Source organism: Triticum urartu, chromosome 7A (assembly GCF_056163025.1).
Source record: "Triticum urartu cultivar PI428250 chromosome 7A, HENAU_Tu73, whole genome shotgun sequence".
NCBI classification, from domain to species: Eukaryota; Viridiplantae; Streptophyta; class Magnoliopsida; order Poales; family Poaceae; genus Triticum; species Triticum urartu.
This window is the reverse complement of record NC_141879.1, coordinates 97,564,186-97,575,175: the sequence shown is the minus strand read 5'-3', so window position 1 is coordinate 97,575,175 and position 10,990 is coordinate 97,564,186. Positions and strand designations below refer to the sequence as shown.

Here is a 10,990-nt window from a genome sequence, read left to right as displayed (position 1 = left end):
CTGCAGCACAGACATGTACTCCCTCCATTCCCAAATATAAAAGCATCGCCCGTCGTTGGCCCCCCAGGAGGCATAAAAATCATCGCCTGGGGACGAGCCGGCGGTGGAATCGGCGCTGGGGGCGGTTGCGCATCCAGCCGTCGCCCCCAGGCGCCGATATCGGCCCATTCCTGGCCGCTTTTCGGCCCACTTTCGACGAAAAATGGCCCAATCTCAGCGAGAAACGGGCCATATTCGACGTGGTTCGGCGTTGAATTCTCAACATAAATAATTTCTTTATCACATAGTTCACCACAGAAAATCAAATAGTTCAATAAAATAGTGCAACAACAAATAGTTCAATATAAATTATATAGTTCAACAAATAAAAATGCATATTTCATCACACGTCGAGCTAGGTGTCGCCCTTGATCCTCCATAGGCACTCCACCAGATCCTGCTGCAGTTGACGATGCATCTGTGGGTCTCGGATCTCCTGACGCATACTGAGGTAGGCAGTCCAGGTTGCAGGTAGCTGGTGATCAACTTCGGCTAGAGGACCCTGCCTGTAGTATGGTTCAGTGTCAAACACTTGCTCTTCCTGCTCGCTCTTGATGATCATGTTGTGCAAGATGACACAGCAAGTCATGATCTTCCACATTTGATCTTTCGACCAGATCTGAGCAGGGTACCGGACAAAAGCAAATCAATATTGGAGCACACCAAATGCCCGCTCGACATCCTTCCTGCAAGCCTCCTGCACCTTGGCAAAGTGGAACTTCTTGCCTCCTGGCATAGCGTTTGAGATAGTCTTCACAAATGTAGACCATATCGGATAGATGCCATCAGCTAGGTAATACCCCTTGTTGTAGTGCCGCCCATTGACCTCGAAGTTCACCGGAGGAGAACGACCTTCAACAAGCTTGGCAAACACAGGGGAGCACTGCAGCACGTTGATCTTATTGTGAGTTCCTGGCATACCAAAGAAGGAGTGCCAAATCCAGAGGTCCTGTGTGGCCACCGCCTCAAGTACCACACTGCAACCGCCTTTGGCGCCTTTGTACATCCCCTACCAAGCAAATGGGCAGTTCTTTCATTTCCAATGCATGCAGTCGATGCTTCCAAGCATCCCAGGAAAACCACTTGCTGCATTCTGTGCTCGGATCCGAGCAGTGTCTTCCGCATTGGGTGTTCGCAAGTATCGCGGTCCAAACACTGCCACCACCGTCCGACAGAACTTGTAGAAACACTCAATGGTGGTGGACTCGGTCATGCGCCCATAGTCGTCGAGTGAATCACCGGGAGCTCCATATGCAAGCATCCTCATCGCTATCATGCACTTCTGGATTGACGTGAATCCAAGTTTGCCGGTGCAATCCTTCTTGCACTTGAAGTAGCTGTCGAACTCCCGGATGGAATCCACAATCCTGAGGAAAAGCTTTCGGCTCATCCGATAACGGCGCTGAAATACTTTGTCGCCGTGCAGTGGAGCGTCGGCGAAGTAGTCGGAGTAGAGCATGCAGTAGCCTTCGAGACGATGCCGGTTCTTTGCTTTGATCCGCCCCGTTGCCGAGCCACCTCGCCGCGGCTTTTCATTGTCGCCAGCAGGCCGGCGAGGGCGGCGAGGACCATGAGATGTTCCTCTTCCTGAACGTCGGCCTCGGCTTCCTCCTCCAGCAGCACGGCGAGCGCCTCCTCGTTGTCCGAGTCCATTGCCGAGGTAGGCAAATCGCCGAACACCTTGCGAGCGCGATGGGCGCGCACTGGTCGCTACACTGCCCCTCCGCGGCCGGAACGCCGGAAAAATCGCCGAGCCGGTGGTGGAGAGGCTTCCTCGGTGAAACCTATGCTCTTTTTCCGGCGGGGAATGGGCAATCTATAGGTGGTGAGCGGTGGGCGGCGCCGGGATCAGCCGGTTGCCGGCCGAGCGCGCGGGGGGTGGGAGGCGAATCTGGAAGATAGGATTGACTTTTCGCCTGACGGTGTGGGCCAGACGTGGTTTTCCCTTGCGCCGGAGCCCCCGAGCGCCCCCCAGTGCGCCGGGCCCAGAAACGGGCCGAGCCGGCCGATTTCGGCGTCCTGGGGGCGCGACCGAGGCGTTTTTTCGGCGTTGGAGCGGAAAAAGTCGCCCGAGGGGCCTGTTGGGGGTGCGGCTGGAGATGCTCTAAGTCTTTCTAGAGATTCCAACAAGCGACTACATACGGAGCAAAATAAGCGAATCTACACTCTAAAATATGTCTATATATACCCATATGTTCTAGTCCATTTGAATCTCTAAAAGAACTTGTACTCCCTCCATCTCAAAATTCTTGTCTTAGATTTGTCTACGTACGGTTGTATAGGAGTATTTAGGAACAGAGGGAGTAAAAAGGAACGGAAGGTTCTGCAATCAAGTTCAAATCTTATAGGAGCACTGGAGTAATATTGCAGAGGAATTGCAGTACAGATGTGACACAGCGCGTCTGTGGCCTCATTCAGAACTCAGGTGCTCAGCGTCAACAGATAAATTCCTTTTAATGCTCCTTAGCCAAAGCTCAAAACAGCACAACTACAAGCACCATCACCAGCTCACGGCAATGACCCAGTATATCTTGCATTTCTACAAGTGCATAGCCTAACAGAAACACAGGATCATCAACTCATTTCTGGTAACAACCATTGCATTTTTTTTTTCATTTATACCAAGTGCATACATCATCCAAAAGAAATGCAAGATCAACTCATTGCAAGTACCAACTACATCATAAAGATGAATGAATTGCTTAAGAACGACACCCTGAGGACTACTACAACCACTGGACGCAACGCTTTCAGCAGTTCTGAATCATAAAACCTCAAGGCCAAAACAGACAGGTTCGGCCTGTACTGTCAAGAGAACGGAGCAAGTTTTAGCTAGCAGAAGAAACTTGAGAGCTGCTGAGTTTTCTGAACCTATATCTATCTACATGCAAAAGTGCGGGTCCAGATCTGCTGTCATCATGTCTGAGGCGGCGAAACATCTAAAGAGGTGAACTGACAGGACTCCTTCTCTGATCTTTCTCTACTCTGCGTTGACATCTGGGTGTCGCAGTACATCATAAGCTGAATTAGCAGAAATAATGAGTCAGTTAGGCCGAAGACCAAATAACAAACAAGATCAATAGGACAAAACCTGAAACAGTATAATGTGCAAGGAACTAAGCGGCATATGTTACAAAATGATTTTCCTCTTAGGTCTCATAATTTCAACTAGTGCAAATGTTACGTAATGACAAACTGAATTATCTGAATCAAGAACAGTGATGTAGAACCAGCAGTTTCTACTAGCTTCAGACCACGTTTTGCCATGTATGCACAAACTGTTAAGTCCACATGGCGCCTAATATTTCCATTCAACTACTTTTACTTTTCAGACAAGTTCCAAAGTCCTAATAAAACCTACTATCATAGAATCCTTTTACCAAGAATGATTAGTTTAGCACTCCGCTGCAGTAAGACTCCAAACCTCCTCCAAATATCTGTGCATTCTGCAATACATGATTTCAAGACCACCAAAATATTTCTCGCCAAAGAATATTTGTATGAAGCAGATCAGCAATCCAAATCTCAGAGTTTATAAAAAAAATACAAGACTAGAAATACAGCTCATGTGCAAAACCAGAAAACAATACGATATGTAGAACTAGATTTAATAATTTAGTAATGTATGAACCTCAATTTTGCTCAGAGGTTATTCAACCCAAGTAAAACAGGCGAAATCAGAAGGATATTTCAGTCTTCTCTGCTAAGGCTGAAAAGAGATTAATGAGCTGATTTGGCTTCTTAAGTTATATAATTTTCAATAGCTTTACACTAGTTTTTTTTACTGATGGCAAAAAATAGTACCAAATGGAGGTACTGAATTATCTGAAACGAGGAGAATAGTATGAAACCAATGCTTTCCCATATCTAGGTTGTGCGTAAACATGTTATGGAATGATCTGTTCCCCCCCAATAACCATCCTTTACTTATATCTACATACAAGACTACAACAGTTGCCCACAATTACCAACTCCTAACAGTTTCAGATAACTGTTTTTCTAGACTACAACAATTTCAGTAAACATTTTCTCAGACTATAACATTTTCAGGAAACTGATCAAGCACCTATAACAAAGAAAATAAAACCTAAAAGATCATGGCATTTAAACCAAAATCTGTACATCGCGCATAGTAAATTGAGTCAAGATTACAGGTTCACTTGTTGCCACCATTACGAAGGAGATCATTAGGAAGTTAGGACATGGAGAGTGGCTCTCACCTGGGGTCCGGGACATGAAGACGACAATCCAGAGGGTCTCACCGTAGCCGCTGCTGGGCAGGTCGACGACGAGTGGGGTCAGACGCCCCTGGCGGCCCGCTCGGACGCACATTACGAGGTCGAAGGACTGACGCCCGTCCAGGACGAAGGCGATGCGCCTGGCCACCTCGTCCCTCAGGTGGAACACGGACCTCCCCCTAAACCGGAACGTGGTCCAGCAGTGCTGGGTGTAGATGGGGCCGTTGGGATCGGACAGCATGAACCGGATCAGCCGTGACACCACCGGATTGCGCCAGAGCATGAGGGAGTGGTATCCGGGGCTGGGGGTCTGCAGTTCAGTCGAACCATGGTTAGATCAAAGAAGCAATTGCTCTCGGGCGAATGAAACACAATTTCCAATCTCAGAAACTCAATTCGCTCAAGAAGCAATTCGAGAGTTATCAAGAATTCAAGATTCAAGAAGGAGGTCTGGTCATGGCGAACTCACGTGAATCGGGCCTTGGAGGCCAGGCGGACCCTCTCTGGCGGGGATGGGCTCGACGGTCCAGTACATCAGGGCGCTGACCTTGTTGTCGACGGTCACACCGGTGTTCCAGGGGAGGTACCTGCCGTTGGCGCGGAGGTAGCGGCCGGCGACGCTGCGGAGCAGGACGATGTCACGGAAGCCCGCCCTGGCGGCCTTCCACATGACGGCCATCAAGTCCTGCTCGTCGTCGTGGTCGCGCTGCTCGGTGCGGCAGCCGTGGTGGCCGAGCGGCGCCGGCTTGAACGTGGTGCCGAGGTAGCGGCCGTAGGCGGCGCTGTGGAGGAGCAGGTACGGGCCGTCGGCGAGTTGGTGGATGTGCACCACCCACGCCGTGTTCAGCGAGTCACGGCGCCGGCTGAGGGAGACGCGCTCCCCGTCGTGGTCGGCGTGGAGGTACGTGCGGAGCACGCAGCTCCGCAGCCGCACGTGATGCCTGTCGTGGAACTGGTCCATCGGTCGCCGCCGGCGCTGGATCGCTGGAGACCGGAGGAGATGGATTCTTGGCAGTGGCGGAGCCAGAAACTAAATACAGAGGGGGTCAAAACATGTTATATAATGTTAGAGGGGGCCAAATAACCTAAACCTAGCTAATTTTGTCTGACAAATGGAAGATTAGGAGTACATATAGGTGTATTTGTGAGAGCATAGGGGGGGCCTTGGCCCCTGCCAGCACCCCCCTGCCTCCGCCACTGATTCTTGGTTTCTTGTCGGCGGCGCTCCGGCGACGGGGAGAAGAGGAGAAGCGCGCCTTGTTGGGTGAGGCGGTTGCGCTCGGGCTTTGGGCAGAAGGTGGAGTTGAGGGCCGTCTTCTCGGCCCGGCCCATTTCCTCTTTCTGTTCCTCCCGCACTGGCCCACGCGAAGATGCAGCGGGGGCGGCCGTGGTCGTCGGCGCGCCGCTCCTCCAATTCGCCGGCGAGCCGCTCCCTCAACGCCTCCCGCAGCACGACGGCGCGGAGGCACGGAAGGGCCGGCAGCATTGCTCCCTCTCCTTCCCCGGGCGCCCCGGCCACCGGCGCGGCGCACGCCTGTGGAGCAAAAACCAAGCGAGGCGATGGCGACGAGCGAACCAGCATGAGATCCAACAAAGCTGCCATGGCGTGCGTGATCTCGCTAATTTCTGTTGCTTGCAGCTGGATTTCTGAATCCTGAGAGTGTTTGTGACCTGGTGTGCGCTGCTCCCCTCTGCTCGCGCAATGGCAATACTGTTTCTATGATTTTCAGGAGAGTGTGTGTGGACCGTGGAGGGGGCAGTTGTCCCAAAAAAAAATTACAACTAAGGCTGCGTTTGGCAACGAAGTTTTTCTATGGTTTTACAAGAAATACCGTGGTTTTCAATAAAACTGCTGTTTTAAATACTTTTTTTTGCGAGAAATTTTTTGATCTATTCATCTTCAATCATGGCAGTACAACGAATACCAGAAATAATAAAAATTACATCCAGATCCATAGACCACCTAACGACGACTACCAGCACTGAAGCGAGCCGAAGGCGCGCCGCCGTCATCGCCCCTCCATCGCCGGAGTCGGGCACAACTTGTTGTAGTAGACAGTCGGGAAGTCGTCGTGCTAAGGCCCCGTAAGACCAGCGCACCAGAACAGCAACCGCCGCAGATAAAGAATAGTTTAGATCAGAAAGATCCAATCCAAAGACACACGAACGTAGACGAACAACGACGAGATCCGAGCAAATCCACCAAAGATAGATCCACCGGAGACACACCTCCACACGCCCACCAACGATGCTAGATGCACCGGCGGAACGGGGGCTAGGCGGGGAGACTTTTATTCCATCTTTAGGGAATTTAAATACTTTGATGTGTTGCATGAACAAATATGACAGTTTTAGAAACTGTAGTTTTCTTGAAACCATGTTTTTTTTTGCTGTCTTGAAAAAAGAGGTTGGGACCTCTTTTTTGTAAACAGAGAAACGCACACGCTGCGTTACTTTGCTCTCCCCTGCAATTTTTTTCTGATGAGCCCATCTTCCAGCCGTCCTTTTGATGTGCAATTCATCCATCTTCTCTCCTACCATGGACAAATGTGCAATTCATCCATCTTCTCTCCTACCATCAACCCCACATTGCATGGGCCGGGTGGGGCGGGGGGCGGCTGCATTCCGACGAGACGGCAGTGGGGAGGTGGGAGGGGGCTGTGTTCCGGCGGGGCGGCGGCGGCTCGAGGGAAACTTTCAGGTGGTTCCTAGCCTGCCAAAAATTTAAGGGAAGAAACACTTCCATAAACCCGAGGGAAGTTGGGGCCAAGTTAGCAGGATCCTGTAAATTTATTCCACGTTTACTCGAATTCAGTTAGCATGTACTCCCTCTGTAAAGAAATATAGCGTATATAGATCACGAAGCGAAATACTACTGCACTCGATCCAACGAATCGTCCACGTAAAAAGGGAGAACATGAACGAACGGCAAAGTAGACAACACGGCGGCCAAACAAAATTCAGGTGTCATCTCTGGCCTCCCTCGTTCAGAATTCAGGTGCTCGGCATCACAACAAAACACGATTACCAGCTCACAGAAGGAACCACTACATTTTTCATTTATACCGAATGCGTAGCCTAAAAGAAACTGAAAAAGTTTAGCTAGAAACTGAAAAACGAGATGAAACCGGGCGCAAAAAAAAAAAAACCGGCAGCTCACCGGAAGAACCAACTGCATTTTTTTGTATAACCGAAACGCATCATCTAAAAGAAACACAGGATCATTGTCACACTGCAAGAACCACTGCATTTCCCATTTATGCAAAATGCGTCCATCATCCAAAAGGAACGCGAAGCCAAAACAGACAGACAGACAAGGGTTCCCCCTGTCCTGTCAGGAGATCGGAGCAAGTTTAGCTAGCAGAAGAAGCACGAGGGCTGCTGAGTTTTCTGAAGCCATATCTATATACATGCAAAAGTAGGCGTCCAGTTCTTCTGTCATTGTGTCCGAGGTGGCGAAACTTCAGAAGAGGTGAACTGACAGGACTCCTGCTCTGATCTTGCTCTACTCTGCGTCAACATTCGGGTGTCGCAGCGCATTGTAGGCTGAATTAGCAGAAATAAATGACTAAGTTAGGCGGAAGACCGAAAACAAATAATAATATAAGGGATGATAAGATCAAGACAAAAAAACTGAAAACCTATAACAAGGTCAAAAAGAAAAAACCTGAAACTATATAACGTGCAAGGAACTAACTACACAGCAAATGTTACAAAATGACTAGCCTTTTAGGTTCCATAATTTCTACTAGCAGCAAATGTTACAAAATGGACGAACTGAATTATCTGAATCAAGAACAGAAATGTGGAACCAGTAGTTTTTACTAGCTTCAGACCATCTTTTGCCATGTGTCCACACACTGATAAGTCGACATGTCATTTACTATTTCCATTCAACTACTTTTAATTTTCAGACGAGTTCCAAAATCCTAATAAAACCTATCATAAAATCCTTTTTCCAAGCATGATCAGATTAGCACTCCGCTAAAGTAAGACTCCAGATATCATGTTCATGAAGCAAATAGTCTCTACACCAACATCTGTGCATTTTGCATCAACAGATTTCAAGACCACCAGCACGTTTCTTGCCAAAGGATATCATCAGTAGGAAGCAGATCAACAAATCCAAATCTCAGAGTTTTACAAAACAATACGGAGTAAGAAAAATAACAAGACCGAGAATACATCTCATGTGCAAAACCAGAAAATAATATAGTGTGCAGAAACTAGATTTAATTTAGTATTGTAGGAACTTGAATTTTGTTCATAGGTTAATCCAACCCAACTAAAAATGGTCTAAATACGGATAACTCTGTCTTCTCTGTTAAGGCTGAAAAGAGATTAATCAACTGACTGTTGATTGTGAGTAGTATGAAACCAACACTTTTGATATCAAGGTTTGTGCGTAAACATGCTATCAAATGATCTGGTCCCCCAATAACCATCTAGCCACAGACTACAGCAGTTATCTACAAGACTACAACAGTTTCAGACATTTGCGTCCTAACAGTTTCAGTTAACTACTTCTCAGACTAAATTGATAACTCGATCTTCTCTGTTAAGACGGAAAAGAGATTAATCAACTGATTTGGCCTTTTAAGTGCCATGATTTTTACTAGCTTTACACACAGTTGTTCTTACTGGTGGCAAATAGTAGCAAACGGAAGTACTGAAGTTGATCTGTTGATTGTGAGTAGTATGAAACCAACACTTTCCATATCAAGGTTGTGTGTAAACATGTTATCAAATGATCTGTCCCCCCAATAACCATCTAGCCACAGACTACAGCAGTTATCTACAAGACTACAACGGAGACTATAGCAATTTCAGTAAACTGTTTCAGTTAACTATTTTGCAGACTACAGCAATTTCAGTAAACTGTTTCTCTGACTATAACAGTTTCAGCAAACTGGTTCAGGCACAAGCAGATTAGCACCCCCAATAAAATACAACCTCAAAGATCATGGCCATACAGCAAATAGTTCATAACAAATTCAATCAAGGCTACCATTAGGAGATCATTAAGAAGTTGGGTGATGGACAGTGGCTCTCACCTGGGGTCCCGGACAGGAAGACGACAATCCAGAAGGTCGGTAAGAGGTCGCCGCGGGGCAGGTCGACGAAGAGCGGGGTCAGACGCCCGTGGCGGCCCGCTTGGACGCACATTACGAGGTCGAAGGGTTGACGGCCTTCCAGGACGAAGCGGGTGTGCCTGGCCACCTCGTTCCTCAGGTGGAACACGGACCTCCCCCTGAACTGGAACGTGGACCAGCAGTACTCGGTGTAGATGGGGCCGTCGGGCTCCGACACCATGTACCGGATCTGCCGCCACATCACCGGCTCGCGCCAGAAAATCGTCGGAGGGGGGCTCTGCAGTTTGGTAGCAAAGAACCATGGTTACGGTCGCTAATGCTCTGAATTTTCAAGACACCCAAGAACCCAATTCGCTCAATCGTCAGGCTCCGCTGGAAGCAATTCGAGAGTAATCAAGAAGCGGGTCATGGCGAGCTCACCTGAATCGGGCCTGGAAGGCCAGGCGTGCCGTCTCTGGCGGGGATGGGCTCGACGGTCCAGTACATCATGGCGCTGACGTTGTCGCTGGCCTCGACGGTGACGCCGGTGTTCCAGGGGCGGTACTTGCCGTTGGCGCGGAGGTAGCGGCCGCCGGCGTCGCGGAGCAGGACGTCGTCCCCGAAGCCGGACCTGACGGCCCGCCACATGATGGCCTGCACCTCCGTATGGTCGTATTCGCGCTGCCCGGCGCGGAAGCCGCGGTGGCCGCGCGGCGCCCGCGTGGCCGTGGTGGCGAGGTAGCGGCCGTAGGTGGCGCTGTAGAGGAGCAGGTACACGCCGTTGCCGTTGTAGATGTGCACCGTCCACGCCTGGCTCAGCGAGGCGCGGCGCTCGCGGAGGGAGACGCCCTGGACGTCGTCGTCGGCGTGGAGGTACTTGCCGAGCACGCGGCTCCGCAGCCGCACGTGGTGCCCGTCGTGGAACCGGTCCATCGGTCGCCGCCGGAGGGGCGCTGCGCGGTGGAGAGGGAGGCGGGGGGCGAGACGGAGGTGGGGACGGCGGATTCTTGCTTTCTTGGGGCTCCGGCGAGGAGGAGGAAAGGGGAGGGAAAAGCCGTTGGGCGCCAAGGCGGGGTATTTCAAGGTACCCGAAACCGTCGCCGTACCGGGCCTTGGGCACAAGGTGGGCTTGAGGGCCGTTTGCTCGGCCCGGCCCACACCACGAGAGCGGCGGTCTTCTCTCTGTTCCTCCCGCACAGGCCCACGCGCGGCGGCGACGGCCGTGGTCGGCAGCGCCGCTCCTTCCCTTCCCCGGCAAGCCTCTCCCTCCGCGCCTCCCCATCACGCCGGCCCGGACGCACGGAACAGCCGGCGGCATTGCGCCCTCTCCTGGCGCGGGCGTGGCGAGGCAGCGAGACAGCGGCGATGGGCCAGCGAACCACCATCAGATCCGGCGAGGCGCGACTGCTACGGCATGAGCGTGCGGCAAGCTAATGGATTCGCGCGGGTGGACTGCTGCTGATATTGGTGGCTTGGTGGCGTGTTCTACAGTACTGTTGTGTGCTCGGTTACTGAATGCCTCCTGCCTGAATGTCAATTCTCAATGTCGTTTCATCGTTTTGTAATTGTGCTAGAGTAAAATGCAAGCGCGGTCCTAATTCTTTTCTGAAAGTGTCACTTGGGTTCTAATTTTTTCAAAAT

General features: G+C 50.5%; 2 protein-coding genes across 4 annotated transcripts; both read right to left on the bottom strand.

Moving 5' to 3' along the window:
- Window positions 1-2,480: 2,480 nt before the first annotated feature.
- On the bottom strand, window positions 2,481-5,354 carry LOC125518404 (uncharacterized). Of its 3 annotated transcripts, XM_087534411.1 has the most exons (4): window positions 4,747-5,354; window positions 4,260-4,587; window positions 3,420-3,485; window positions 2,481-3,060 (listed from the first exon to the last, which is right to left on the bottom strand). In XM_087534411.1, exons 1-4 carry the CDS (start codon window positions 5,236-5,238, stop codon window positions 3,020-3,022), a joined length of 927 nt encoding a protein of 308 aa, XP_087390537.1. In that variant the 5' UTR covers window positions 5,239-5,354; the 3' UTR covers window positions 2,481-3,019. The 3 variants fall into 3 exon arrangements, with proteins under 3 accessions (XP_087390537.1, XP_087390538.1, XP_087390536.1); XM_087534412.1 differs by lacking the exon at window positions 3,420-3,485 and having other exon boundaries at window positions 2,485-3,060; XM_087534410.1 differs by lacking the exons at window positions 2,481-3,060; window positions 3,420-3,485 and having other exon boundaries at window positions 3,879-4,587.
- A 2,147-nt stretch (window positions 5,355-7,501) lies between these two features.
- LOC125522758 (uncharacterized) lies at window positions 7,502-10,619 on the bottom strand. Its single transcript, XM_048687790.2, has 3 exons — window positions 9,791-10,619; window positions 9,332-9,647; window positions 7,502-7,823 (listed from the first exon to the last, which is right to left on the bottom strand). Exons 1-3 carry the CDS (start codon window positions 10,280-10,282, stop codon window positions 7,783-7,785), a joined length of 849 nt encoding a protein of 282 aa, XP_048543747.1. The 5' UTR covers window positions 10,283-10,619; the 3' UTR covers window positions 7,502-7,782.
- Between the last annotated feature and the right edge of the window lie 371 nt (window positions 10,620-10,990).